The sequence below is a fragment of the Penicillium citrinum genome (assembly GCF_028827155.1).
Source record: "Penicillium citrinum strain IBT 23319 chromosome Unknown utg000001l:1.0-4955037.0:1.0-4956770.0, whole genome shotgun sequence".
Taxonomy (NCBI): Eukaryota; Fungi; Ascomycota; class Eurotiomycetes; order Eurotiales; family Aspergillaceae; genus Penicillium; species Penicillium citrinum.
The window spans coordinates 3,616,476-3,644,002 of NW_026622686.1; the positions used below are offsets into that span (position 1 = coordinate 3,616,476).

At 48.5% G+C, this 27,527-nt stretch overlaps 11 protein-coding genes across 11 annotated transcripts; 4 read left to right on the forward strand and 7 right to left on the reverse strand.

The window, feature by feature from the left end:
- Positions 1–199: 199 nt before the first annotated feature.
- N7469_001368 (uncharacterized protein) lies at positions 200–3,871 on the reverse strand (the record flags this gene model as incomplete). Its single annotated transcript, XM_056640288.1, has 1 exon — positions 200–3,871. The coding sequence occupies one exon, from the start codon at positions 3,869–3,871 to the stop codon at positions 200–202; it is 3,672 nt and encodes a 1,223-aa protein (XP_056506045.1).
- A 536-nt stretch (positions 3,872–4,407) lies between these two features.
- N7469_001369 (ATP-dependent RNA helicase SUV3) lies at positions 4,408–6,864 on the reverse strand (the record flags this gene model as incomplete). Its single annotated transcript, XM_056640289.1, is given in 3 exon segments — positions 4,408–5,202; positions 5,216–5,510; positions 5,579–6,864. The coding sequence occupies 3 exon segments, from the start codon at positions 6,862–6,864 to the stop codon at positions 4,408–4,410; spliced, it is 2,376 nt and encodes a 791-aa protein (XP_056506046.1).
- Positions 6,865–7,269: 405 nt separating this feature from the next.
- Positions 7,270–9,795, forward strand: N7469_001370 (Sec1 family protein; the record flags this gene model as incomplete). Its single annotated transcript, XM_056640290.1, has 7 exons — positions 7,270–7,303; positions 7,385–7,422; positions 7,490–7,577; positions 7,651–7,797; positions 7,856–8,058; positions 8,124–8,590; positions 8,649–9,795. 7 exons carry the CDS (start codon positions 7,270–7,272, stop codon positions 9,793–9,795), a joined length of 2,124 nt encoding a protein of 707 aa, XP_056506047.1.
- A 1,444-nt stretch (positions 9,796–11,239) lies between these two features.
- N7469_001371 (uncharacterized protein) lies at positions 11,240–13,540 on the reverse strand (the record flags this gene model as incomplete). Its single annotated transcript, XM_056640291.1, has 5 exons — positions 11,240–11,611; positions 11,663–11,951; positions 12,019–12,445; positions 12,504–13,276; positions 13,347–13,540. 5 exons carry the CDS (start codon positions 13,538–13,540, stop codon positions 11,240–11,242), a joined length of 2,055 nt encoding a protein of 684 aa, XP_056506048.1.
- A 1,460-nt stretch (positions 13,541–15,000) lies between these two features.
- N7469_001372 (putative G-patch domain protein) lies at positions 15,001–15,783 on the reverse strand (the record flags this gene model as incomplete). The annotated part of the gene is made up of 1 exon (XM_056640292.1): positions 15,001–15,783. One exon carries the CDS (start codon positions 15,781–15,783, stop codon positions 15,001–15,003), a length of 783 nt encoding a protein of 260 aa, XP_056506049.1.
- Positions 15,784–15,972: 189 nt separating this feature from the next.
- On the forward strand, positions 15,973–17,282 carry N7469_001373 (putative oxidoreductase; the record flags this gene model as incomplete). Its single annotated transcript, XM_056640293.1, has 2 exons — positions 15,973–16,149; positions 16,209–17,282. 2 exons carry the CDS (start codon positions 15,973–15,975, stop codon positions 17,280–17,282), a joined length of 1,251 nt encoding a protein of 416 aa, XP_056506050.1.
- Positions 17,283–17,545: 263 nt separating this feature from the next.
- Positions 17,546–18,901, reverse strand: N7469_001374 (NAD-dependent epimerase/dehydratase family protein; the record flags this gene model as incomplete). Its single annotated transcript, XM_056640294.1, has 4 exons — positions 17,546–17,940; positions 18,021–18,477; positions 18,542–18,776; positions 18,873–18,901. 4 exons carry the CDS (start codon positions 18,899–18,901, stop codon positions 17,546–17,548), a joined length of 1,116 nt encoding a protein of 371 aa, XP_056506051.1.
- A 1,107-nt stretch (positions 18,902–20,008) lies between these two features.
- Positions 20,009–22,572, reverse strand: N7469_001375 (deadenylation-dependent mRNA-decapping factor PAT1; the record flags this gene model as incomplete). Its single annotated transcript, XM_056640295.1, has 4 exons — positions 20,009–20,132; positions 20,198–21,704; positions 21,751–22,385; positions 22,439–22,572. The coding sequence occupies 4 exons, from the start codon at positions 22,570–22,572 to the stop codon at positions 20,009–20,011; spliced, it is 2,400 nt and encodes a 799-aa protein (XP_056506052.1).
- A 993-nt stretch (positions 22,573–23,565) lies between these two features.
- Positions 23,566–24,974, forward strand: N7469_001376 (glycosyltransferase family 15 protein; the record flags this gene model as incomplete). Its single annotated transcript, XM_056640296.1, has 4 exons — positions 23,566–23,613; positions 23,724–24,476; positions 24,562–24,850; positions 24,910–24,974. The coding sequence occupies 4 exons, from the start codon at positions 23,566–23,568 to the stop codon at positions 24,972–24,974; spliced, it is 1,155 nt and encodes a 384-aa protein (XP_056506053.1).
- Positions 24,975–25,734: 760 nt separating this feature from the next.
- Positions 25,735–26,419, reverse strand: N7469_001377 (mitochondrial 37S ribosomal protein uS12m; the record flags this gene model as incomplete). The annotated part of the gene is made up of 2 exons (XM_056640297.1): positions 25,735–25,800; positions 25,874–26,419. 2 exons carry the CDS (start codon positions 26,417–26,419, stop codon positions 25,735–25,737), a joined length of 612 nt encoding a protein of 203 aa, XP_056506054.1.
- Positions 26,420–26,704: 285 nt separating this feature from the next.
- On the forward strand, positions 26,705–27,490 carry N7469_001378 (proteasome maturation protein; the record flags this gene model as incomplete). Its single annotated transcript, XM_056640298.1, has 3 exons — positions 26,705–26,707; positions 26,884–27,331; positions 27,423–27,490. The coding sequence occupies 3 exons, from the start codon at positions 26,705–26,707 to the stop codon at positions 27,488–27,490; spliced, it is 519 nt and encodes a 172-aa protein (XP_056506055.1).
- Positions 27,491–27,527: the final 37 nt, after the last annotated feature.

Consider the following 27,527-nt stretch of genomic DNA (forward strand, 5'->3'; position numbering starts at 1 on the left):
TTTACATTATACCGTGATACTGTTTTCTTATAGCGCCCAGCCAGTCTTACTAGTCATCTCAATGTCGTTCATTATGCCATTTGCAGCGCAGTCTAAAAAGGGTTCGCTTCAAGAGAAAATTATACACAGCCAGTCGAAGGTAAAGACCAGGAAGAGAAATCCCCCACTCATTTTTGATAATAAGAACATATATAACAGATCAGCCCCATGTACCACCGCCACCTCCTCTACCCTGGCGCCGTTGGGCCGACAGACGCCAATCATCTTCACCAGCAAACCGATTATGCAGTGGCTGAATACGTTCGGCCTTCTTCCTTTTAGAGAGACGATCTGTAGGTGCGACCTTGAAGAAGGTAGGTGCTGCCTCGACCAGCCATTTGGGCTCAATTGATGTTGTGCAATGCATGTACTCTTTCGAAGTAAGTACCAAATCGTGGTAGATGACATGCTCTGATGGTTTGCCGAAAAGAGCAGAGCTAGGGTGCATGTAAACAGGGGTGCCTTCGACGAGAGTTTTATATCCTTCCTGGGGATCCTTGCGGGCAGCATTCCGGAAGAATCCAGTGCAGAGAGCCTGTCGCACCTTCATAGTATCCCGTCCGCACGAGACGATCTTGTGACGGTAACGGTTCATGATGCCAAGCAGCTGTTGTCGAACATCTTGCGCACGGCGAATCTGACGTGCTTGAATGAAATTCTCGAAACACCAAGCATTACTAAACTTGGACTGCTTCCATGCATTGTAGACGTTTAGCAGTGTCAGATGGTCACCGTGAGGGTCATGGAACTTGGATTTCTTCTGGTCTGCTTGTTGCTGCTTTTCTTTTGGACGATAGAAGACCGAAGTAATTGAAAGCATGGCGACTATGCTAAGCATCTCTTCAGAGCAGCTCATATCCACGGAAGCGATAAGCACCTTGGCCAAAGCAGGCTCCATGGGGAAGTCAGCCATCTTCCGCCCGAGTCGAGTGAGAAGGCCTTCGTCATCGAGAGCAGACAACGCATATAGTTCCTCCAGTGCAGAAAGCATGGTATTGGTTGGAGGAGGATCCATGAAGTCGAAATGCAAAAGATCATTGATACCCATGGCTTTCAGCATAAGAATGGTATGTGATAAGTTTTGACGTTGGATTTCGGGTATAGTCGTTGGAAGCATTTCGGATTGATAGGCAGCTTCCGTATACAACCGGAAACATTTACCGGGTCCTGTACGTCCTGCACGGCCAGCACGCTGCTTGGCTTGTGCTTGGGAGATAGGTGTGACCACAAGCGAATCCATACCAAGCTTAGGGTCATAAGCATTTTGTTTGACAAAGCCGGGATCGATAACATAGTAAATGTTGTCAATGGTGATGGAGGTCTCGGCAATATTGGTCGCAATGATTACTTTTCGACCACCGGGCGGTGCAGGGTCGAAGATTCGACTTTGCATTTCACTAGGAAGCGCAGAGTAGACGGGTAAGATAACAAGCTCCGGCACTGAAGGCCCAAGGGCTTTCATCCGCTCGAATAATATCTCGCAAGATGTGTCGATTTCTTCTTGTCCTGTCAGGAAAACAAGAATATCACCAGCAGCTTCTGTCAAGTGAATTTGCATCACGGTAATCAGAGTAGCATCCAAATAATCAGACTCGGGCTCCTTCGAGTACATAATCTCGACAGGGAAGGTTCTTCCCGGGATGGAGAAGATAGGGCAGCCATTGAAGTACTCTGAGAACTTCTCAGCATCTAGAGTGGCCGAGGTCACGATAAGTCTCAAATCGGGACGTCGCTTAACAGTCTTCTTCAACAATCCAAACAGAATATCGGTAGCAATGGTTCGTTCGTGGGCTTCGTCAAGCATGATCACGGAGTATTTCTTAAGGTCTGGGTCCAGAAGAATCTCACGTTGAAGCATACCGTCAGTCATATACTTGATTTTTGTATCGGGACTTGTGCAATCCTCGAAACGAATTGTATATCCGACTTCTGCACCGAGTCTGCAGCCAACTTCCTCCGCTACACGCTTGGCAACAGACATGGCAGCAACACGACGAGGTTGAGTACAACCAATGATACCATTGTTTCCGTAACCGGCCTCCGCCAGATACTGAGTCAGTTGAGTGGTTTTTCCCGATCCAGTGTCTCCAACGACAATCATAAGCTGATTGTCTTTCACTGCATCCAGCAGTTGCTTCCTGAATTTAAACACGGGCAAGCTCTCGCGCTGTTGCTTGATGGACATGTCAGTCCGTTTTCCTAAAGACACATTCTTGCCCATGGTGACCCTCTTCCATTCCGGCACTGATTCATCTTGTTGCTGGGTACTGCGGAGATCTGCAGCGAATTTTCTGTCCTCTGCCGCTACCATTGGGTCATGCCATTGGGCATTGAGATCAACTTCGGCTGCTCGCTCGGCTGCCTTGTCCTGCGCTTCCTGTTGTTTCAATTCACGTCTTTCCTTCGCAAGGTTTGTGCCGGACATCGCCGCACGATTCATTGACCCATCTGGTGCCTTGACAACACGGATTGGAGAAAGCTCGAGGGACTGCTTAGTCTGGCCAGCCAGGAAAGGAGGTTCCTCATCCTTGACCTCGATATCAACATCCTCCTCTTCTTCAAATGTACCTTCGCCAGTGAGAGTCGCATGGTATTCCTCCTCGAGATCTGGGTAGTCAGCTGCTGAAGCAACTCCGGATGCGATGAGCTGTCGGATCTCCCAGCGTTCTGGCGAAGTCATGCGTTTTCGGTTTTTCAGGGGTCTACCAGAATCCTCAATGACAGGAACATCGGAGCTGAGATTCCCGTATCTATCATCCGGTGCTGAGCCATCAAGGCGCTCCATGTTTGCACCTGAGGCAAGACGACGTTGAGGAACGAGATCGCGACCTGTTGTCTGATCGACTTCCTTCATCGACAGACCAATGCGAGTACCTTCAATCTTGACAACCTTCACCTTGACAGGTTGGCCACGCGATACAAGGTCAGAGGGGTGGTTTACCCGCGCACCTTCGAGCATTGCAGAAACGTGCACAAGGCCATCAACCTTTCCTTTCACCCCTTGCAAATTCACAAAAGCACCGAAATCCTTGACTCCTGTGACGCGACCATCATAGACCTTATAAATGACGGGATGATCATCCAATTCCATGGGCGGTGGTTCATCAAAATGATCATCTCTATCACGGTCTCGACGCTTGCGTCGGTCACTGTGACCATTACGGTGGTCATCCTTCCTATCACCATATTTGCCAATTGATCTGCCAAACTCATCCACAAAGTCATCATTCTTGCTCCGCCGATGTGTGCTTCGAGATCTCGAACGGTATTTATCACGGTGTCGTCGCCCACGGTTATCGTCGTCGTAAGGGCTACGGCTTCGTTTTCTGCCGCTTCGGTCATCTTGCGGAGGTCGCGAATTTTCCTCCTTCGATTTGCCAGCCAGTCCCTCCAGCATCGCAAATGTATCATCCATGGCCCCTGCTTCAGCGTCGTTTGCTGATTTATCGAGGTAGTCATCTTCCTCCCAGCGCTTCTCTCGATCTGGAACTGCTAGGCCCTTGAAAACGCGTGACTTGCGCTCCAGCGCACCAAGTTCATCCATGAGATCATCATCTGCAGCTGCGGCGTCTCCATTCTCTTCTTTCTTGTTCTTGTATTTCGGATGCATCGTCAAGACAAGGCGGTCGACACTCTCCATCAAACTCTGAGGAAACTCGGCACCCATCTCGTCAAGGCCCTTTTTGAATTCAGCGAAGTTTCCATTGCATTTGAGATGTTGGTCAATGACGAATTCGGCCAGCGTTTTGTCGTTAATGCCCAGGTGGTTCTGAAGTTCGTTTGTCACTCGTGACACGAGCGAGAACAACTCCAGGGACTCCAAGTCATCCATTATGGGCGACCTTGTAAAGGAGCGACTAGGAAATATAAAAGACGTGGGCGCAAGCCAATGAGGTTGAAATGAATGGCTGCGCAGAACACTGTTCTGATCGCGTAGTTGACTCCGAACAAAGTGAAGGCGGAAAATCAGTGCAGTAGGACCCGACGCCACTGATAAGAGATAAGACGCCTTACTTTCGAGGCATCACCGACTGAGTGGATATGGAGACTATGGCACAGCCACATATAACACGCACAGCCACATATGGTACTAATGTGACTCTCAACTAACACTTGCCCTTGGAAGTGTATGAATTTTCGATTGTATCGAGCAGAATATACCTATAGTAATAGGTATTACTACGTTAGTGTTTCCTAGGTAGATGACGAAGTTGAATTTTAACAAATCTTGCTCCGACCTAGTCCGCCGTCAACTACGGACCCAAAGGTCATCGAAAAGTATCAAAGTTCAAACCTTGAAACATCCAAAATAGAGGTTTTATTTTATACAGCTAATATACAGTACTAATATTTTGTACACAGTATTCTTCACGGTTGAGAGGCAGTATGTAGCTCATGTCCTTCACCCTCTGCCTTCTCTTGAGGGCTGTCTTCAGTGATGTGGTCCAGCATTTGCTCCTCGGATAACTCTTCGAAGTTTTCTTCAGTCAAATCCGACTCCATCTCTTCTTCGGGCAACTGATCACCCTCTGGGTCGGGGTTTCCGCCTTCGGTGGCTCCTTGAGCATCAGCTTCGGCCAGATTTATCGGCATATCGCCCTCACCACCCTCACCAGACTGTGGCATTAAGCCCTCCGATCCAATACTCTTTTGTCGGTGCAGTTGCTTCTGAAGCGCAATCTGGCGCTTCAAGGATGCATCTTTTCGTAATGACTTGTTGGCAGAGAATTCAGTCAGTGCCCGCACCATTCTCTGTTCAGCAAGTTCCTTGACATGTGATGCAAGAGTCCTATCGGTGAAGATCCCGCCGAATCGGAAACTCAGCCACGAATAAAGGATGATTGCCTTGTGCAGACTCTCCAGCTCATGCAAATATTCTTTGTTGCCAGATACAGGCCGCTCGAGAATCTCAAGATTAAGATGGGGAATGTCCAATAGTCTTCCGCGTGAATTTTCAGCAACGCAGTCAACAAATGCAGCTGTAATTTCGCGGGAGGATTGATTCCTATTGTCCATCGGCGCAGCCATGAAAAGCAATTGGTCCGCAATTCGTAAGCCATTCGTACTATCGATAATTTCAGCATTTTCAAGCTGATCTTTGTTGTCACACAAGAAGAAAGGAGACTTGATGCTGGATATTTCGTTAAGCCGCTTGATGAGATACTCGAAAGGGGACAGTTTTTGGGAAGTAGGCCGAAAGTTGCTCGAATGCAACATTTGGCGGACATATACCAGCGGCCCGGAGAGGCTGAGGCTCCATGTTCATAGCCATTTGGATGTAGGGGAGATCAACCTCTTCAAGGGATGTGACAAGTCCGATATTCGCTCCGTCTTCTGAACCATCTTTGGCGCCAGCCGGTCGGTATCGACCTGCACGCCCACCAATCTGCTTAATTTCGGGAACAGTCAACTGCTGAAGACCGCCAGGAAGGCGTTTGACCAGAGTTTCGAAAATGACACGCTTGCAACTCCTGTTGAGAATCAGTCAGTAAATAACACCGGTCAAGACAATCCAATGGAAACTTTTCTTCAGACTCACAGGTTCAACCCCATACCAATTGCATCACTTGCAACCAGGAAATCATAGTCATTGTCTGGGTCGTTGAACAGGTTGGCTTGTTGCGTTCGAATCTCGGCAGGTAGTCCTCCATAGACAATTGCTGCTCGTCTCCCCGTTACTTTTTCAATGTCCGCTTTCAGAGCGTGAATCCCGACTCGAGAAAATGCAACTATGCAATCGCCCTTTTGAAGGTTTTTGAGGTTGCCCTTCAAACTTTTATCCATAACCTCCAAGCGGTTCAAACGTTCATATCGATGAATCTCCAGGGTATCTCCCGTCAGTGCGCAGAGTTCACGAATGAGAGGTACTGCACGTGTTTCACCACATAGATGAAGCTCCTTTGCCTGACATCCCAGTACAGCTCGCGTCCATGCCCAACCACGTTGCGCATGGGATATCATTTGAATTTCATCAATTACTCCAACATCATATTCCTGTCCCACGCTAGCCATTTCCACTGTGTTGCTCACAATGCGAGGTATTTGACCATCCTCTGGCGTCTTGACATCATCTCCCGTAACCAGACTTGTAGGTATGCCTTCATTCTTGAATCGGTGGTATACCTCTTGCGCAAGTAATCTGAGCGGTCCCGCATAGAACCCCGTCTTACACTTCTTTAGTCGTTGTAAAGCATGATATGTCTTGCCGGAGTTGGTGGGACCGACATGCAGATGAATTGTTCGTTGCATGGAGCGTGCTTTTGGATACCACTCGGCGGGATAGCGGAGGTCGGCCAATTTTTGATGTACCTCCAAGTTTGGGGTCGAATACCTTGCAGTGAGGTCATCCGCATAGCGCATATATTCCAATTCATCGCGTAGTCCCGCGACGCCAGTAGATAGATATGCCCTTTGCAAAGACGCTTTGATTTGCATCAAGGGCCCCCATTTCGCGTTTGATTTTGATTCCTCCAGCTTACACGCATTCAATATTTGGCGTTCGAACTGACCCCAGGTTGTCGGCAAGTCTCCTGTTGATGTCAACCTCAGCTTAGCATCTTGCAATGCAGCCTGGACTACTCTGTGGAAATCTCTCTGGGCTGCAAGACCGTTTCGGCTGGGCCTCGTCGAAGCACTTTTCATCGCCGATTTGGCGCTTTTCTTTGCGTCTATGGTGGCATTTTCCGACCTAGTATCTTTCTTCGACTTCTCGCGTTTCGATCGTTGTAGAGGAAGGGAGGTGGTAAATTGTCGTTCAATAGGTCGAGACAAAGGTCGTAAAGCGCAGAAAAGGGACCAGCTGCCTCTGCCAGTCCATGACTGCATTCCTAGATTGATTGATTGATTGACTGATTGAGGTGATAGAGACAATAGGTCGAAAGATCCAAGACCGGAGGCAAAAGTTCGGAGGAAGAAAGAAAAGGAAAAGAAATGCTTATCGGAGACGAGTTCCCTGGCGCGCGCCACCGGGAAGATCCACTTTGGACAAGAAGCTCAAATCAAAAATGGTGGGGAACCACTTCTTCTCCTTCAATATACCTCATACGGGCCACCTCTCCGTTGAAACTTCTCCTGAATATCTCTCTCCAGAATCTCTCACCCTTTCTTTACCTTTCTGGTGTACTCACCTCTTATTTCGACGGTATTTCCGTCGCTTCCGTCTGTCTTGTTCGCCTGTCTCTTCTCCGCTTTTGTTTCCTGCAGTCGTCCTGCTCTAGGCTGCCCGCCAAGATGAGCACTTCAATTATCAATGTCCAACGCGACAGTAAGTGGCGAACCTCCCTTCCTAACATACTCGGTGTTTTCTTAAATGGACGCTCAGCTAACAGGGTAATCCTCTGACTAGTCATTTTGAACACCATTCGCAATGCCGGTGGCCACGAAGTACGTTGCATCCCCCGTTCCCTCCCCCCCACCGCTTGCGCCGAATACTGACGCTTATCCCGCATAGTGGAAAGTCTTGGTGGTGGATGAGACCAGCAAGAAATTGATCAATGGTGCTGTAAAAGATGAAGATATTCTGAATCTCAATGTCTCCAGTAGGTCGACTCCGTGTGCTACTAGTATTTATGAATGCTGGGCAATAGGCTAACCTATTCCTCATCGTCGCAGATATCGAACAGATTGACCACCGACGAATGCACAACCCGGATATGGACGTTCTATACATATTGTCACCGGAGTCTTGGATCGTGGATTGTCTCATGGCCGATTTCGAGGTGAAAAGGTACCGCCGGTCATTTTTGACGTGGACCGCATGTTAGTCGACCAGCAATTGGGACCTCGGTTGAATACAACCAGCTAACAGTGCCGATAGTCCTTGACCCGCAACAACGTGCGAGAATTGAGCGATCACAGATGGCGCGCGATTCCATTGCTGACTTCCGAGTCATGAATATCAACTTCTATCCCCGCGAGTCACATTTGGTCACATTCCGTGACCCGTGGAGCTTCCCCGTTCTGTTCCACCCAAGCTGCAATCAGTTGATTCGTCGCCACCTCCAAGATCTTGCGCAGAAGGTAAGCAAGTGCTTGGTGCTTGTATCAAACTATTATTCAATTTCCTTGCTAAATAATCACTGCAGGTTGTTTCGGTCTGTGCCTCTTTGGGCGAATATCCTGTCATTAGGTACTACCGGCCCCGATCTCCCTCTCATGAGGCGGGAGTATTATGCTCTCACCTGGCACGCTTCATTCAGGAGGAACTAGATCAATTTGCTCAGTTCCAGCGTGATTTCCCTCCGCCTTCTAACCGGCCCCGGGGAGTGCTGTTTGTGGTGGATCGCTCGATGGATGTTTACGCCCCTCTTATTCACGAATTTACATACCAAGCAATGGTGCATGATCTTTTACCAATCAAGGAGGGTGACAAAGTTACGTACAAGACGATGCTGAATGAGGGCAAAGAAAACGAGGAGGTGAAGGAAATGGAGCTTGGGGAACACGATAAAGTTTGGGTGGACTACCGGCACATGCATATGAAAGATGTGCTCCAGAAACTCGGCGATGACTTTGCTAAATTCCGAAAAGCCAACCCGCAGTTCGCAGAAGAGTGAGTTTTTGCTGATCTTGTTTGACTTCATTCCCACCGGGCTAACGCGAATCTCTAGCAACGACAAAGCGAATGTAAACACCATCAAGGACATGTTAGCCGGTCTGACAGAGTTTACTGAAGGGAAGGATGCCTATACACTGCACCTTAACATGGCAGAAGAGTGTATGAAGCATTTCGGAGGTCGCAAGCTTATCGAGGTTAGCTCTATGGAGCAATCATTTGCGACTGGGCTGGATGAAAATTACAAGAAGGCCAAGAATCTGGCAGCGCAGCTTGTGCAGTTGCTTGATGATGATGCTGTCATCCCGCCGGATCGGCTTCGGTTGATTCTGCTATATATCATCTATCGCGGTGGTCTACTTGGTGGTGATATTCGAAAGCTCATGGCACACGCACAACTTCCGGGTCAGGATGGAAATGTGATTGCCAACCTCGAATTGCTTGGCGTACGAGTGGAAAAGCCATTGCGAGATGAGAAACCACCACCTCAACCACTATTTCAACGGCGAACCCCAGCACCAGAATCGGAAGAACTGAGTTTGACACGCTATGACCTCGCACTCAAGCAGATGCTAGAGGATCAAATCCGAGGCACATTAGACACTACACTCTTCCCTTTCACTCGGCCTCATACCGAGACTGATGGTGGTATGGCTGCACAGGAGATGATTTCCCAGCAAGCTTCACTGCGTAGCGCCAAACCTACTTGGGCACGGACGCGATCTGTCGATCAACCTCGCCAGCGTATAATTGTTTTTATGGCAGGAGGTGCTACTCATGGCGAGGCGCGTACATGCTACGAGATCTCGCAAACTTACGGCCGGGATGTCTTTTTGGCCACCACCCACATGCTTACACCTGGGCTTTTCATGCGCCAGGTGGGTGATCTGAGTATGGACAAACGCCGTCTTGATATTCCTTCTGAGCGACCTAAGCCCACGGCCCCATCTCACCTCTTTGAACGCGAGGCTCCGCCTGCACCTGCTCATCCGCCACGGAAGAAACCTGTGTCAACGGCACATTTGAATCCACCCGCACCGCCGGAGGCACTGATGGCTAACATGTCCTTGAGACAAAATGGATCGAATGGGACTCCCCCACCGAGCGGAAAGCCGCATAAGAAGGATAAGGATAAAAAGGACAAGGATAAGAAAGACAAAAAGGATGATAAGGAGAAGAAAAAATATCGATTCTTCAAATGATTTATCAATCGGTCTATAAAACCTTTGCCGTTTTGTCACTCTCCGTGCTGTGCACGGCTCCATTCAGCGCTGTTGTGATACCATCTTTCCTTTGTCATGTTTTGGTTGGACCGGATCTGGGGCATTCGGGGGCGCATTGCGGATTTGGGTTTCGAGGCCCTGTCTTGAGACTGCGTGGAGACTCTGCAGCTGATCGAATTTATGATGGAATTGGAAGGGGCTTCCAAAGTACAAAGGAATCGCAAATACTCAGTAGTGCAGAACATATAAAATGAGTTATTATCAGCTGGTATATAGGTACCTGCTCAGGTGGGTATTCCTACTTGGGTATCTAGGGTGTCAAGTAACTATTTTAATGGTGCTACGCAGCTGGTGTACATTTCTGGTAAATGGATTTCGTGGGATGAGTACCGAGGCAGCGAGGCCGGCATGATACTTGTCATGGGGTAGTAGGTAATATTCTGGACTTTACCCTGTAGATGATGGTACTAATACGGTTATATATAACCACCGACAGAAGGTGGGATGGACTGGCAATTGTAGTTGATTGGTTAACTGTTACACAATATATACATATATACATGGTATTTCTGATGAATTTCTATTACGGTCTTTCCGAGGTCTTTATCCCCGAAAGGAAGAGAAATTGGCCTATAGACAGTTGGCATGATGAGCTATCTAGTCTGGAGCTACTCTAGTCCAATAATCGTTTGTGGCGATATTCTCTTTTAGTGTAAGGCTTATATAACCATAAATTATGCCGTTATTCAACAATCAGCGGGGATAGCTCAGCTGGGAGAGCGCCAGACTGAAGTCTACTTTAGTCCAATAATCTGGAGGTCGTGTGTTCGATCCACACTCACCGCATTTCTTTTTTGTTTTTTTACGTTTTTCATTTTATGTTCTTGATCAGTGAGCTCCCTTATAGAGCAATAAAGCATTAGTAATCAGCATCAAATAGCGGGGATAGCTCAGCTGGGAGAGCGCCAGACTGAAGTCTACTTTAGTCCATTAATCTGGAGGTCGTGTGTTCGATCCACACTCACCGCATCTCTTTTTTGCCTCTTATACTTCTTGTTCCTATTTACCAAGTGAGTAAACTGTCAATTGAGATCATCCCTCTCTAATATATTTTTTTCTTCTTTCTTTTCGAACTTTTCCGATTGAGGATTTTATGTAAAATCGAGTTCCGTTTTCACTTGTGATACGGCTATATAAATTGCCAAATCCCCTCAAGATCAAGGCAGTACCAATGGGATTTTGATCTGGTGTTTCAGATGCTTAAGAAGTGCCCGAGCTCATAATACCCGGCGGACGAAAATACATGGTTGGATTGATGCCCCGGAGGAAAAACCCCATCGCCGGTCCAGCGTTAATTAGCTCATGCATCATTTATAACAACCCGTTGAAGTCGTAAACCGATTGTCATAGAATACCTATCCTACTAAAGCATATCGTCAAAAGCAATCCGGAAATTTTCAGTATCAATCAAGTCTATTCCTTGAAGATCAAAAAGAAAGGGCGCATCAGTATTGAATTCGAGTGCTGTATCAAGACTGGAATTCTCGATAGGAGCTTCTGGCCGCGGCTCTAGTATCTCATCGACAATAGCCGACAAGACCGATATAGCACGAGTGAATAACGAGGAGTTTGCCTGTCCCGCACCGTCCATCGACTCTAAGTGCGAGATGAAGACGCTCAGGTTACGAAGAAGGGAGGCTCTAGATCCGGAATACAACAATGGCTGGCCAGTCTGGCTTTGTCTCTGTAATGCTCGAACCAGAACGCTAGCGCATGAAAACCCGTATACAAGGACCTGAAAAAAGAGATTAGTAGGTGTCAAGAATGAGACGTAACCAGAACTAACGATCCAAGTATAATCACCCTTGATATCGACAGAACGTTCCCACTGCCGTCCCAGAGTCAACACAGTTGAAAGAATCTCGGAGCTAACGTCCAGCAGTGAAGTATCCGAAACCTCAGGGTCATGATGCAATATCCTTTGTATCGAGAAGTCGTTGTAGAGATAGGCAAGGTATGAAATGACGGACATCAATTTTACCCCGATGGGTAGGTCGGACTTCCAACAGCTAGGTGTGTATCGAAGCCGTTTAGGCAAAGAGCTCCACGCCCGATGACAGCGACTGGAGACATCCCTTGTAGCAATGGTCAGCATCACCTAGGCTGTACAATAGCTTGAGGTGGGCATCGAGCTCAATTTACCGCAATTGATCCTTTCTGTTTGGGCTAGGCTTCTGAAGGGATAGCTCTAAAATCTCTTCTCGGAAAGTACTTATGATAAATCGCATGCGGATCCAAGACGCTTGTTGATAAGTATTTTTCGTGCTCCATCCATCAGCATCCAATGTTCGCTGAGCAGCGTCTAGTACATGAGGCTGTCCAGCCAAAGCTTCATCGCTAATATCGAGAGGAAGAGGACAATCCGAGTGTCTCCATGAAATACGAGGTGGCCGCCCAAGAAAAGTTGCAACGCTTTTATCGAAATGATAAGAGGCTGCAAAAAGCCTCCTTCGGGTCTCAAGAATAAACGAGGGTAACGAAATGCTACTGGTACTGGAGATGTCTCTATGCGCACCAAGCTCGAATATATCTGTAGCAAGCTCACCAAGGCGGTTCCAAGTTATCGAACCTATGAAGGTAATGGTAAGCCTGGGCTATAATAACAAATATCCAATGTTTTGACTGACTAGAATCTCCATCCAACAGCTTAGACAACATGAGGCTTTCGTGGACAAGCCAGAGGGTTAGATCATTCAAGCCTGTGAGGCTCTTGCATATTTGTATGACGATATCACATAAAACAGACATTTTTCGGGGAAAGTTGATTCGCGAATCGATATGGCGAGCTATGCTTCCAGCGAGTCCGAAATAGTTAGCCCGTCCTGCTAAAGCACATATAACTCCAATAATCTCCAAGCGAAGGGATGACCCAGAAAAAGATTTGTGAAAGGAGGACCCGTCGCTTTCCTGTGGAATTTTGAAGGATTTGCCGGTATTTTGTAGGACAAATGTGCCAAATGTCATTAATTGCTCATCGGATGACCTCTCGAACATGCCCCCGTCGATAACGATCTCAAGCTCATCCAGGGCATTGAGGATGAATGGCGATGGAATCACAGCCGTTTGAGAGATGCTATAGTACCCACGGACAAGATTTTTGATGGTAGTAAACTCTTGCAAGCACCGAAGAACATCTGCAGTTCTCTTCACTAACACGGGAGGCGTAGCCATAGCGGGATTCTCACACCCATTGGCATTGAACTGTTCAACATCTTGGAAAAAGACGTCCAGGACCCCTTCAAACCCCGCAACAAAACTAGTTGGGCCTAAATATCCAGCTGTAAGTTGATTATTAGCACGAATTTCTGGGCGGATTACAGACGATCGGTCTGCTGCAACGTCCAGAGTCCCCGGATTAGATCCGGGGCTATGTAGATTTCTCAGGGAAGGTGAGAATGATCTGTGATAATTGAACTAAGCCAAATGATCCCCTTATCCCAGTAGTATCAGATGGACATGACCATACTCACCCTCGAATTTCCCTCTGTCTATTTGGTCGTCTTGTGGAAGCGCTCGTCAACGGTGCAGGATGGTAGAAACACCGATCATCGAGGCCCCGTTTATGGCAACGTTCGCACGTAGGCTGAGCATGGTCACACTTTACCTTGTCCTTGCGGCAAGTCTCACAGGAAGCCAGTCTCCCATTTCGACGCCGGGAATGCATGTCACTGTACTTGCAGGGACTCGAGTTGCTTGTCTAGAGCTAAATCAACGTGGACATTGTGATCGGCTAAATAAGGCGCATAATCCCGGATTTCCAAGACTGCTAACGTAATATCTAGCCTGAGTGCTGCCGCTATGAGACTTAAATGACGGATAATTTAAGAACAACTAGGAACAAAGCCAGTGCGTACTATGTGAGTGGTGAGTGAGTGAGTGATGGATAGGCGTACTAGAAAGGTGGATCAAGGTTACTCCGATAAGCCCTAAAGCACTGTACTAACTATTTTAGGAGTATATGTAGAATCCAGTATAAAGGCTTCGAATTCGTTACCTTTCAAAATCTCGAGAGATAAAACCCCCTTTGACCATTTCATTATGAATATCGATTAAGGAGGCTATGATCAAAGGCAAAAACGAAGAGGTTGGAGTTAATACAATACGTCTGTATGCGTGATGTGGATACCTACCGCGGAACTCCGCACAGCCCACGCTAACTGAAGAGTCCACTCGGCTATCCACAATGATGACTTTTTCAACCCAGTTGATTAAGACGCAAAAACAAAGAATTCAAAAAAGATGCGGTGAGTGTGGATCGAACACACGACCTCCAGATTTTCGGACCGAAGTACACTTCAGTCTGGCGCTCTCCCAGCTGAGCTATCCCCGCTGATTGTTGAATGCTGGCAAGATTTTGTGTCTGAGGAGTCCCATCTCCACTACAAACGTCTTACCCAGTGCATCCAATGTCTCGTCTTAGTTTTAACTGCCCTATAATAAATGACACTTGGAAAACTTGCAATTGAAGATGCCTCAATAATCCATAGTTGAGCTAGCTCATTATCTGGGGAAGTATGTATCGAACAGGTTCAGATTGAAGTCGTAGTAGTTAGTATGATAGTAGGGCAATTTAGAATCACGTGATCATAATGGGGTTGCAAAAAAAAAGGGGGAAAAAGGGCCCGAAGATGAACCAAATCAATTCGTTCAAGCAAAAAGAGATGCGGTGAGTGTGGATCGAACACACGACCTCCAGATTATTGGACTAAAGTAGACTTCAGTCTGGCGCTCTCCCAGCTGAGCTATCCCCGCTATTGGATGAAAGGTCACGACTCTTTGCATATATCATACAATGTCCATCTCAGGTCTATCAGAAGCTACCAGTTATCTATACCTTAAAAATATCAATTAAAATGACTTGCGTACAAAGGATAAATGAAAATTGGCCGGTGGAAACTGAGCCTCCCAGAGAGTATCATCATTACCATTTTACACACCTAGTCAACTTGAACTATGCATGACCTAGGATATCCTCACCATACTGGTGGTAAGGCATTACTGTAGCCTCTCGAATATAAAGTACAGTACATTTCTGAATGATGTTAAAAAGGGTATCATAATATTTCACACAAATTAGACTCCAATCAATAGCGCCAGCTTTTAATGAAATCGCACCACCTACTTTCATTCTTCCCCAAGATACTTCAACACATCATCATTCATAAAGAACAAATTCCTCAATTTGTCCCCTTTCTTCTTATCTTCGAAGTGTTTCTTCCTCATTTGCTTCGCATTCAATTTCTGTACTTTCTTAGGCGGCGCAGGTACAGTCTTGATCGGGTCTCCATCGGCATCAAGTCCAGTGCCTAGACCGGCCGTATCGTTCTTGATTCGACCTTTGATTGGTTCTCTTATACCCTCTCGACCCGGGGCACCAAGACCGAGACGACTATCCGGATCCCAGCCATATGTGGAGAGGTATCGTAGTCCGACGTGTGTGCGGTCGAGATGTGATGGGGGGTGGGAATGGGTCAGGCAGACTTGATGGGCGAGTGAGGCCTCGTGTGGTCTTTCTTGGGATGGGCTTGTATTTTCTTCTGATGTATCCGATGAGACTGGTAGATTGCATATTTCACATTGGTCGTTGGCTTTTGTAGAGGGTGGTTGAGGGGATGCTGTCTTTGAAGTCGGAGGTGTAGACTGTGTTGTGTGTGAAGGCGGATCTTGTCTAGGAGATGGACTGGATGGTTCTGTTTTGGCTTTATCTTTCTTGAGAACAATTGAAAGGTATGCATCTGCAATACTTGGGCCAGAGGGCGTAGAAGGTGCTTGTGTCGATGTTGTAGTACTCAGATCATGGGAGGAGCGTACGAATGGAACTCGTTTGCGCCGAATTCCCGCACCAAAAACACGTTGGTCTTCCGCAGGAAGAAAGTAATCATCATCTTCATCTTGGGAATGAGACATCATGAGCATAAGCCCAGGAAGTTGGAGATGGTAAACTTGTTCTGGGAGTGTTATTCCAACAGATTGAAGTGCCGCAGTGGCGATAAGCGATAAACGATAAGCGATAAGCTCGCCCTTTCCAATGGGAACACTTGGAACATTTGGAGCTTCGGCCACTTTACTCCTCTACTCTTATCTTCCCTCCACGCGATGCCCATCCCAATCATTGCCCATGGCCTTCAGGAGGGCATTTCGGCAATTCCACATGCCTGGACGGTCATTCGTATCGCGCCATGGTTTATCCTACTTGCCGCGCTGAAGTATTACTTCGGCGGAGCCCGCAACACCTCCGAGCGTCTGATGGCCTCTAAGGTGGTAATGGTCACAGTATGCAGCAAGATACATCCTGCTTTGAGAAGATTACTCAGCTGATATCGTCTTTTCAGGGTGGAACGTCCGGAATTGGGGCCTGTGTCGCGCGTGAACTTGCCGCACGACAAGCCCAAGTCATTCTTCTCACAAAGCAACCACCCTCCGACGGTTTCCTAGCCGAATACATTGATGATCTCCGCCGCGAGACAAAAAACCCTCTCATCTACGCCGAACAAGTAGACCTCGCATCCTTACACTCCGTCCGTGAATTCGCCACAAAATGGATCGACAATGTCCCACCCCGCCGTCTCGACGCTGTAATTTTATGCGGTGGCGTCGCCGAACCATCCAGTGCCCGCGGTCAAACTCAAGATGGAATCGACGACGAATGGCAATTGAATTATCTTTCTAATTTCCATTTACTCAGTATTCTCAGTCCCGCCCTGCGCGTTCAACCCGCCCATCGTGATGTTCGCGTTATCTTCGCAACATGTTCTAGCTATATTGGAGCGAAATTCGATCTTGAGACTGTGAAGCGGGATAAGAAGGATTCTTCGAAATCAAAGGATCAGGGACCTACTGCGAGATTATCTGTTCGTCCGAAGGGTATTTATGCTGTGAGCAAATTCGCTCTTATGACCTTTGCGCACTCCTTCCAACGTCATTTGAATGCCTACGAGCGGCCGGATAGTTTGCCCCCTTGTACGCGAGTCCTCATTGTCGACCCAGGTCTGACACGGACTCCTGGTACACGGCGCTGGTTAACGGGTGGGTCGCTGTGGGGACTCCTTTTATATCTTCTCACTTGGCCATTCTGGTGGCTGGTGCTCAAGTCACCAAGTCAAGGGGCACAGAGTATTCTTTACGCGGCGATGGAGGAGAAGTATGCGCGTGGAGAAGGTGGGTGGTTTATTAAAGAGTGTCGGGAAGTGGATTGTGCTCGGAGGGATGTTCTCGATGAAGATGTTCAGAAGAGGTTATGGGAGTTTAGCGAGAAACAGATCGAGGAGGCTGAGAAGGAGGGTGCTGTGAAGAGGACGCTCGCAAAGAAGGAGAAGCAGGCCGAAGAAGAGAAAAAGACACGGCAGGAAACTTCCTCAGCGAAGGCGCAGACAGCAGGATCAAGACGGAGCCGTAGGAATAAGTAAGTGGTGTAGTATGCAGCATTTTGTGAGCTCTTGTTATCTGGCATTATCTTTAAGAGTTGTTGTTTCTGGAATTAAAGCAACAATTTACTACCATTACTACACATCATATACAATTCCGACATATCTTTACGTCCTTTGAAATGCGGGACCAATGATATTGAAAAAGGAGATTCGTTTCGTGTACTCTACTAGTGTCTATAACCACATCATTCGAGTTCTTTTCCATCCCAAGCAAACGCTGCGCATCAACGATTAAAATTAATCTACTTCTTCAGAGCAGCCAGCAGCTCGGCAGGGGGCTCCTGACGGTAACCCTGAGGGTTGTTCTTGGTCCAGAGCCACAGATCCTCGCAGGCCTGCTCGAGGGTGCGCTTGGGGGTCCAGCCAAGCTCGCTGGTAGCACGGTTGGCGTTGGCAGTCAGGTTCAAGACATCACCGGCACGGCGGGGGGCAACCTCGTAAGGGAGGTCACGACCGACAGCAGCGGAGAAGGCACGAATCATTTCGTAGACGGTGCTGCCCTTACCGGTACCCAGGTTCCAGGCACGGACACCGGGGTTGTTGGCGCGAAGGTAGTTCAAAGCCTTCAAGTGACCGTCAGCCAGGTCCAGAATGTGGATGTAATCACGGATGGCAGTGCCGTCGTGGGAGTCGTAGTCTATTGCAATGTCAGTTATGTTATTTGTACTGGGTATAGAAGAATCTTATATAAGAGTAATTGAGGAAAATTCAACGTACCATCACCGAAGACCATCAACTTCTCACGCTTGCCGGTGGCAACCTGGGCAAGCAGAGGAAGCAGGTTGTAAGGGACACCCTGAGGGTCCTCACCCATAATACCACTGGGGTGAGCACCAGCGGGGTTGAAGTAACGAAGTAGAGCACCGTTCCACTTCTTAGCCTCGGCCTCGTTACCGGCCTTAGTGGCGTTGTTACGTTGGGCATTGATCACGTCGGTGATGGCGGTCTCGACGGCGAACTTGGTGTTACCGTAAGGGTTGGTAGGACCCAGAGGGCACTCCTCGGGGATGGGAATCATGTTAGGGAAGCGAGTGGCATCACCGTAGACGGTGGCCGAGCTGGAGAAGACGATGTTGGTGACATTGTGGCGGACCATAGCGCGGAGCAGGTTGATGGTGCCGTAGACATTGACGAGATAGTAGTCCAGGGGCTTCTCGCCAGATTCACCGACAGCCTATAGCTATTGTGAGCATTCATCTCATTTTCAATAAAAGCGGTGAGCATTATCAATTGCATACCTTGAGAGCAGCGAAGTGAATGACGCTGTCAATGTCGGGGTGAGCCTCGAAGACCTTATCAAAGCCCTTCTCGTCGGTGACATCGAGCTGGACAAACTCGGCCTTCTTGCCGCAGATAGCCTCAATGCGGTTCAGGGCCTCAGCAGAAGAGTTGTAAAGGTTATCGGCAACAACCACCTTGTAACCCGCCTCCAGCAGGGCAAGGGTGGTGAAGGAGCCAATATAGCCGGTACCACTACAAGTGGGGGGGGAGGGAATGGTCAGTTCTGCAATTGTACTAGATGGATATAGTATCACATTGAGAAACCAAGGGGAGGGAGAATATACATACCCAGCAACGAGAACTGAACCAGCAGACATGATTAAATTGAAGAGAGAAGAATTGGGGGGTGAGAAAACAAAAAAACAAAAAGCAAGAGAAAGTGACGAAGTGGCGGGGGGCAGCTTTTAAGGGGAAAAACGAGGGGCAGATCGACCCGCATCATTTCCCCATTACGCGGCCAGACCCTTAAATTTATTCTGCACGTTGTATGATACAGTCTGCATTTATATCCTTGTATCCTCGTATTCTTGTATTCTCGTTGTCCCGTCGTATTAAACAAGATAGAGGGGTATACAGATATAGAGACAGAAAGACATATATGATACGAGTATCTCAATCACAGGATACATAAATGAGCCCATTGGATCATCCCATACTGCATGGGCAGATGCGATGCCCCTTGCCGATCAGCGGTGAAGCAATTCGCCAGAAATTGATTGGAATACAAAATTTTTTAAAAAGGTGAAGGAAAATCCCGAGATTTCAACAGACAGGGTAAAGATCGCTGTAGTTCGGAGTCAAAGGACAACTGTCATTCCCATACAAAAGGGAAGAGTGGTTCTCCGGCTCAGTGGGGAATGTTGAAGTCTGGAACGGTTGGACCCGTCAATGTACTTCCCTCCATGGTACATAGACATGTTGTGTAGTACTGTAAACTATGCAAGGAGATCATCCATTCAAGGTGGATGAAAGCTAAAGATAAGAGAGAGAGAGAGAGAGAGTAACAGAATAAGATTGATTGGTATGAGCAAGACAAGTAAAATAGTTTAGAGATAAAAACACAAGAGGCCTCGCGTAATGAGGCAGGGATGGATGTATAATCCCTTTTGAATTCTGCGGCAATAGCCAGCAGTATCCAGTCATGTAGTTGAGTAAGTTAAAAAGTACTACTAGTAGTACTAGAGTAGTATTGGGAGATCCTCCATGTCCTCATTGTAAATTGTTCGAGGACGAAGAGACGCCCAGATGCATCCGGGCATTTCTACTCCGAAGCAACCAGACTGAAGGCAGAGGCTGTCAAATACAGATTGAATGCTGAGACATGCGTGTGCTGGAGGATATCCGGTCCCACCCGGTATATCATTCAAACATGATCAGTCGTCGGAGAGCTGGCGAATCCCTGCCGACATGGCCGACCCTCCACTTTAACCCAGAAGCTCCACATCAAGGCCAATCGCACGCATGAACAGGTTGACATTACCCAGACGCGCGCTAGCCATATCTGCGGGCAGACTCTTGCTGTAACCAACGGTCTCCATTACACGATCCCTATTACGGACAAGTAGGTTAGCATTGTAACGATATTGGGACGAGAAGGGTAGGTCAAAACTTACTTCACAGCAATCACAAGACGTTGTTGTTGCTCGGGGCTAGCACCAATACCGACGGCCGCAAGGAACTGCCACACATACATGTCATCTCCCGAGTTGATCGAGCCCGGGAAGATGTCAGCCAGAGCAGGCTCCAAGGTATCGAACAGTACGTTGAATTTCTCAACCCACTGTTGCCAGTCCACTTCAGAGGCTTGACCAGCCTCCTTCACAATCTCGGCACGACTGAGCAGCATAGTCAAAATGCCCAAGCCAACCTTGGTGCGAGCGACGGTCTGAACATGAGTCTGCGCAATAACCAAACCCAGCAGTCCAATGATAATATTGAACGGGGCTTCGTTCACATATCCCAACAGGCTTGGCATCACAGCGAGAGAGAACAGATCAATAGCCTCACGCATGGCCACAGAAAGCTGAGCCTCACCGGGAACCGGTTGCGCAAGGCGGACTACGTCCAAACTGTCCAGGTGGACGACAATCATGGTGAGAATGGTGACACGCTGCTCCTGGTCGATGTGGCGGAAAATCCGGGGAATAGCCTTCTTACCCTTCGGGTAGGACAAGAAAGCAATGAACGGGTGTGGTGTTGTGGAGTTGGGGACGATGGGCTCCATAACCTTCAAGGATTGCCACAGCTTCTGGTTGAGAGCGCGGGCCTTTTGGCGCCACTCCATATGCTCATGAATAGCCTCTGCGTCGCCCTCCTCGGGAGGCGGCGGCATCGTACGTTCCATGTCCTCCATGGACATGAGGGCGCTGTAGACCCTCTCGATGTTGGTGAGGATCGACTTGCGGTCGCTCAGACTGAGATCGGACTGCACCTTCTTGGGCCGAGCTCCCTCGGAGCTATCAGGCCGTTTGATATTAAGCATCGGCTTGGGCGCCTTTGCGTTGCTGAAAGAGATCTTGCCCAGGCTGCCCTCGATGATGAGCTGCTTGTTCTTTGGCTTGGCCTTGGCTGCTTCAACGGCACGCTGGACCTGCTGCTGCATGCGCTGCATGTGGTTGTCAGCGCTCTGGAAAGCTCGCCGGTTGCCATGGCCCCCGATACGGTTTCCGGTCTGGAGCAGATATGTCTGAGCGAAATGACCAAGAGGCTGGTGAGGGTGCTGGCGAGGAGCTCCGCGGATTTGACTATACACTTGATAGTAGAAGTCCTCTGCCAGGACGGCCTCTGGATCCGAGTCTGCCACATTTCCGGCAGCTGCGACAAGCTGTTGCAGTTGAATGCGAGTAATGAAGTTCTTATCCTGAGGAGTCATTAAGCCATTACCCCGCGACAGCAAGAAGATCTTGTGGTTTCGCTTCGCCCGCTTGGCATCTTCGACGAGATACGCATTGCGCTGCTCCTCTGTAAGATGCACCAGCTGCTGCGGATCGGTGATGACTGGCAGTCCATTGTTGGGTCCCCTTGAAGTTGGTGGAGGGATCTGCTGGGGTCGTTGGTTGGGAGGTGGACCGCCATGGCGCATACCTTGAGGAGGCATGCCCTGACCCGGCGGAGGGTTGCCTTGCATGAGATGCGGCGGCATACCGGGGATGCCGGGGGGGAGGACCATGCAGCTCCGGCATCCCGGGAGGGGGGTGAGGCATTCCGGGTGGAAGGCCACTTCTCTCAAGCTGGGCGCGCAAGACTTCCGGGGGCATTGTAGGGAAGCCTTCGGGAAGCGGGATGTTTTGCGGATGGCGCATATAAACCGATGGATCGGCCAAGTGTGGAGGCATGGCTTGCGGGACAGGCGATGGCTGGTAGCCGCCCTGGTGACGCATCTGCGCTTCCACCTCATCCAGACTCATCATCTTGCGGGCCGGCTGCGAGAGGACTGGCTCGGGCTTCTTCTGAGAGATACCCCACACGCTCGACTTCGCCTGCAGGTCGGGAATGAATCCAGGATCGGAATATTTCTCGTAGCCACTGCGCTTGGAGGTCATCGAGGCAGGCTCCTGGGCAGGTTGGACAGGCTGAGCTGCCACAGGGGCGGCCCGAGGATTCTGCAGAGCGTAGCGAACTTGTTCTTCACCAATTGCATCAGCAACACCCGCAGTCCTGCCAAAGAAATCGAAGTCTTTGCCGACAGGGCCGGTCTCAAGGCCGGCGGCACCACCGCCGCCAAAGGTGTCATCGTTGAAGGCATCTTGATCGTCATCGAGCTGGTCGCCTAGACCATCGTAAGTATCTTCAAAGTCGATGCTAGAAAGACAAGTCAGTTCAAGTTTATCAGACGATAGACAATGGCAGCTCACGCATCGTCATCCTCCAGCGCGCTGGCACGAGCGACCTCCGCGAAGGGATCGGGGTTCTCGAAAAAGCCCCTAGAAGCTGCAGGACCGGGTTGACGGTCCCTAGGCAGGGTAGCATCGAAGCCAAAGAAAGACATAGCCTCTCTGGACGATGGTAAAGGAGAGGGGCAGATTGGATGGGGGAGGTGGTATCAAGTTGGTGGGGGGGGAGAGGAAAGCGAGGAAGTTCGATATTCTGCCTGAGGCAGAGAGTGCGACCGCCTTTACTCTAGAATCATACATACATAGTCCATCCAGTAAGGCTGGATGGTATACAATTGTATAAATTATCAGAATATACTACAGTATTTTTATGTTTAGTATATTGACTGCTGAGTATTAAATCAATTCTATCAAGTCTATCAGGGACAAAGATTAACTTCGCATTCCAAAAGAGTACTAGATTCACTAGTCAGCTAGTACATCGTTACAGTAGTAACTAGTTACAATGTGCGAAGTAGAAGGGCCGCCCCCAATTAAAGCGGATCTTGTTTAATTTTAGACTTGAGGACTTCTGGGAGGACACATACTAAGGATGATTCTGGCTATATTTACTTCTCACTTATCTCATTTCATTTCCTTCTACTATTTGTGATCTTGTCTATACTAATCTGTCTAGTATAGTATAGTATATACTCACTCACCTGAAGTATACCTATTCTATCACTAATATACTCAAGTAACACACCAGTCTTCAATTCCACAACTGAAACCACTCTGGTTAGTTCATAAACCAAGACTCTCGGCTTTGCATCTCGCCCGCTTCGATCCCCTGACGCCCTCCGTGGGACCCGACTTTGTCTTGGAAAAAGTCCGGTGCAACATCAAGGCTGACGCCGTTCGACTTGCGCGTCTTTTCTTTCTCTCCCGCCTTTTTTCTCCCCTAATCGAGCATTCCCCGAAATTCTCTTTTTCTTGGATCTCCCTCCAAACTCCTTCTCTCTCCCTTTGAACATCCCCTCTTACCCAGTCTACATCACCTATTACCAATCGCGGATGCTGGTGTCGCCTTGTGGACCGGCCCTCGTTTTCTTGGCCTAATAGTATTGCTGCCTTTCCCAACTTCAACGCTCGTTTTCTCCCCCGCCACCATGGCTGTTAACGTGCGATATACCAGATATCTGGTATTTGCGCTGGTGGTATGTCCTCCCATCCCCCCCTTCTCTCTGATCAGCCTTCCTCTGATCCGTTCGCGCTCGTCAAAAGGCGTAGATCGATCGGAACACGCGACCTTGTTAACACTGCTCAGGGATTGACCTTCTTTTACTTCATGTCCCGAACCAACCTCCAACTTCCAAATGCCGCTTCCTTCCCTCGACCAGCCCAGACCTACAAGGATTTCAAGGCCAATCAAGACCAGAGATCAGGTGCAAATGCTACTGAACGGGTAAATGCCACCTTTGTGACTCTCGCTCGTAACTCCGACCTCTGGGACATGGTCAAGTCCATTCGGACAGTCGAAGACCGCTTCAACCGTGATTACAACTACGACTGGGTCTTCCTGAATGACCAAGAGTTCGATGAAGAGTTCAAGAAATTGACTACCGCGCTTGTCTCCGGCAAAACTCACTATGGCTTGATCCCGAAAGAACACTGGTCATATCCCGATTGGATTGATCAAGATAAGGCCGCCGAGGCCCGCCAGGAAATGGATCGTAAGAAGATCATTTATGGTGGTTCCGAGAGTTATCGCCATATGTGCCGATATGAATCTGGCTTCTTCTTCCGCCACCCTTTGATGATGAATTATGAATACTACTGGCGTGTTGAGCCCAGTATCGAGTTGTTCTGCGATATTCGCGCCGATCCATTCCGCTTCATGAAGGAAAACGATAAGAAGTACAGCTTCGTCATTAGTCTCTACGAATACGAGGCGACGATCCCCAGTCTCTGGGACAGCGTGAAGAAGTTCATGCAGAATCACCCAGAGCACATATCCGAGGATAATGCGATGGAATTCATCAGTGACAACGGTGGCGAGACCTATAACAAATGCCATTTCGTACGTTGATACCGCATTGCCCGCTGACACCATTGAATTGAAGAACGATTCCAAACTAACCCTCTCTCTCTCTCCCTCTCTTTAGTGGTCCAACTTCGAGATCGGCAGTCTAGAATGGTTGCGGTCGAAACAATATATTGACTATTTTGAATCTCTCGATCAGGACGGCGGCTTCTTCTATGAACGATGGGGCGATGCGCCGGTCCACTCGATTGCTGCTGCAACCATGCTGCGAAAGGATCAGATCCAGTTCTTCCATGATATCGCTTATTACCATGTACCCTTCACGCACTGTCCCAATGACGAGAAGACAAGGCTGGACCTTCGCTGCTCGTGCAAGCCGAAGGACAACTTTGACTGGCGAGATTATTCTTGTAAGTCAGCCAACAACACCCTGGTCTGATGTTGTTTCATACTAACCTAAACCTTATAGGTACCAACAAGTGGTTCAAGGTCAACCACCTCGAGAAGCCCAATGGTTGGGACAAAAAGGATTGACTAGCTGCGCTGGGACAACTAGCCGTTTTTCTGCTCTTCGTTAGCGTTTCCTCCATCCTTCTCAGCCAAACCGTGCGAAGCTGGTTATTCGTACGATTACATGTCTGTATCACTTTCTTGATGCGTCTAATTGATCGCTGTCGCAACGCTCATAAATACCGCTCAGTGAGCGGCGGGAAGCTGAGAAAAGTGGTCAATCCTTCTAGACCGTGATACTGGCAGTATTTTTTGCATATGGGCGAAAATTGTCTCGTGGCCAATTCGGCTCAGAGCTGGGAATGGGACGTCCTGACTTTGTTACCCACCCTCTACTTCCTTCTCTCCCAACTCCAACTGTTCTATTTACTTTGATGCGCCTCCATGTGTTATTATCTGGATTATTGGGAGGCGTTTCCATTTTTTTTTCTTGGTGTGTCTCTTGATTGCATGGGGTCCTAGGAGTACAAGAGGGGTTTCTTTAGGATGGGGAATTTTGTTCAATATCTTAGGGTCTAGACTGCTGAGCTATGACTTTTGAGTCACGAGTTACAATTAAAAGAGAATGGATGAGAGGTAATATGTGAATTTCAATGATAATAAAAAAATTAAATAGCCAAGTCACTTCATAATGGTACATGCGGTTGAAAAATGAAATATCGCCTTTAGTGCAAAGATACAGGTAGTATAAACAGGTGTAGCAGATCAGCTCAGCGGACACAACTGGATATCCCTAGACAAATGTCTCTCATTTCGTTGAGTTTGATTGACGGTATAATCTGCTTTAGTTGCCCTTAGGCTTCTTCGTTCCATACTTGGACCGACTAGTCTGCCGACTTCCAACACCACCCTAGAAGAAAGTTAGCGAAAAAAGGTTTTTTTTTTTTTTTAAAAAAAAAAAACAGAGCGAAAGGAACACATACCAAATCCATAGCACCACGAACCAAGTGATATTTCACACCAGGACAATCCTGAGCACGACCACCACGAACCTGCACAACACTGTGCTGTTGGATATTGTGACCCTCACCAGGAATGATAGTCGTCACGACCTTTCCAGAACTCAGACGCACACGAGCAGTCTTACGCTCACCCGAGTTAGGTTTCTTGGGCTTAGTGACACCAGTCTTCAGACAAACACCCTTAAGCGACGGGTGGTCCTTCAGGGCCGGGGAACGTCCACGGCGAGCGCGCTGACCCTGTCGACACCCTCGACGAACTTGATTGTAGGTTGCACGGATAATAGGAGAACTAGAAAATTGGCGACGGGCTGTGGTGGACAGGAGTTGGGCTGTCTGAGTGCGGAAAACGGGTTGGAAGTTGAAGCGTGCTGTGATTGGGGTTGCTCGGTGGGTGAGGCCGTGGTTGGTAGTTGTAGAGAAGGATCGAAGAGGTGCACATGATGGTGTCTGACGCTGGACTAATGTCCGCAAAGCGCGGAGGGCCAAGGGCGAGATTAATTGAGGCATTTTTCGTGGTGATGCTGTGGTTCTTCTCTTTTGCGGAGGATGTTCCTTTGGACGTGGAAAATCGGCCGCGGATAGTCACGTGTTTGCGTTAATGGTTGGTCGCGCCGACCGGAGAAGCTGGACGCGCGATCCTCCTCTGCCTGACGCTGTTCGACCTCCGCATCATCGTCAACCTGCTTCATATCGATTTGTATCTTCTTTTTTACATTGTCAGGACTACTTTGTATCTGTGAACCTTCTTTCTCCCTGGCAATTAGTATCTGATTTTCATTTCAAACCGCTATAATGGTACGTTATCAAGCTCCGAACCCTTGACCTCATGTTGGTCGACCATCCGAATCTCACCCAGCATCTCCGCACATCCATATTTATTTCACTGGCTAGCTACCTGGCTACTAGCTACTGGGTCCGATTTAGAGCCTTGGGATGTCAGTCTCATCTGTCAATAACTAACAATATCCAAGTCTCTCCGCATCACTCCTGCAGCCGGCTACGTCGACTCCACCTCCAACACCAACACTCGCCAACAACACACTGCAGCTCGTCCTTCAAAGGGTGCCCCATCAGCTCCTGGTCTTCCCGATACCCTCCGCAACAAGATCACCCTGCCCGCCACCGCATCCGCTTCCTCAACCAATAACCCCTCGGTAGCTGATATCCCAGCCTCGTCACACCCGCTCGAAGCTCGCCTGCTCGCCTGGCGGTCTACCCAGGAGCAACTGAAGATGGAGGGTCTCCGAAGAGCGTATGGAATTGCAGAGCCTGTTCGCCGTGGAATGGAATTGAAGATTGTCCGTGATAGCACTTTCCGTCCTGCTGTCTTGGGCGGTATGAAGGGTGGTAATGTCCATGAAGATATCCTGGTTCTTGGTGGTCGGGATGCGGAGATTGGATGGGAGGATGTATTCCAGGGTATGCTTTTTTGCAATTTGGATCTCCTTTCCATTTGGAAATATTGTACTGGATTTATACTGACTTATTCTTTTTGTTTCAAACTTTCCAGGTGACGAATTCCGGGAACCACCCACCTTCCACGATGAGATGGAGAAGCGTCTGAAAATGGACTTTTAATTGATATTTCATCATGAATATTACTCTCTTTGATGCC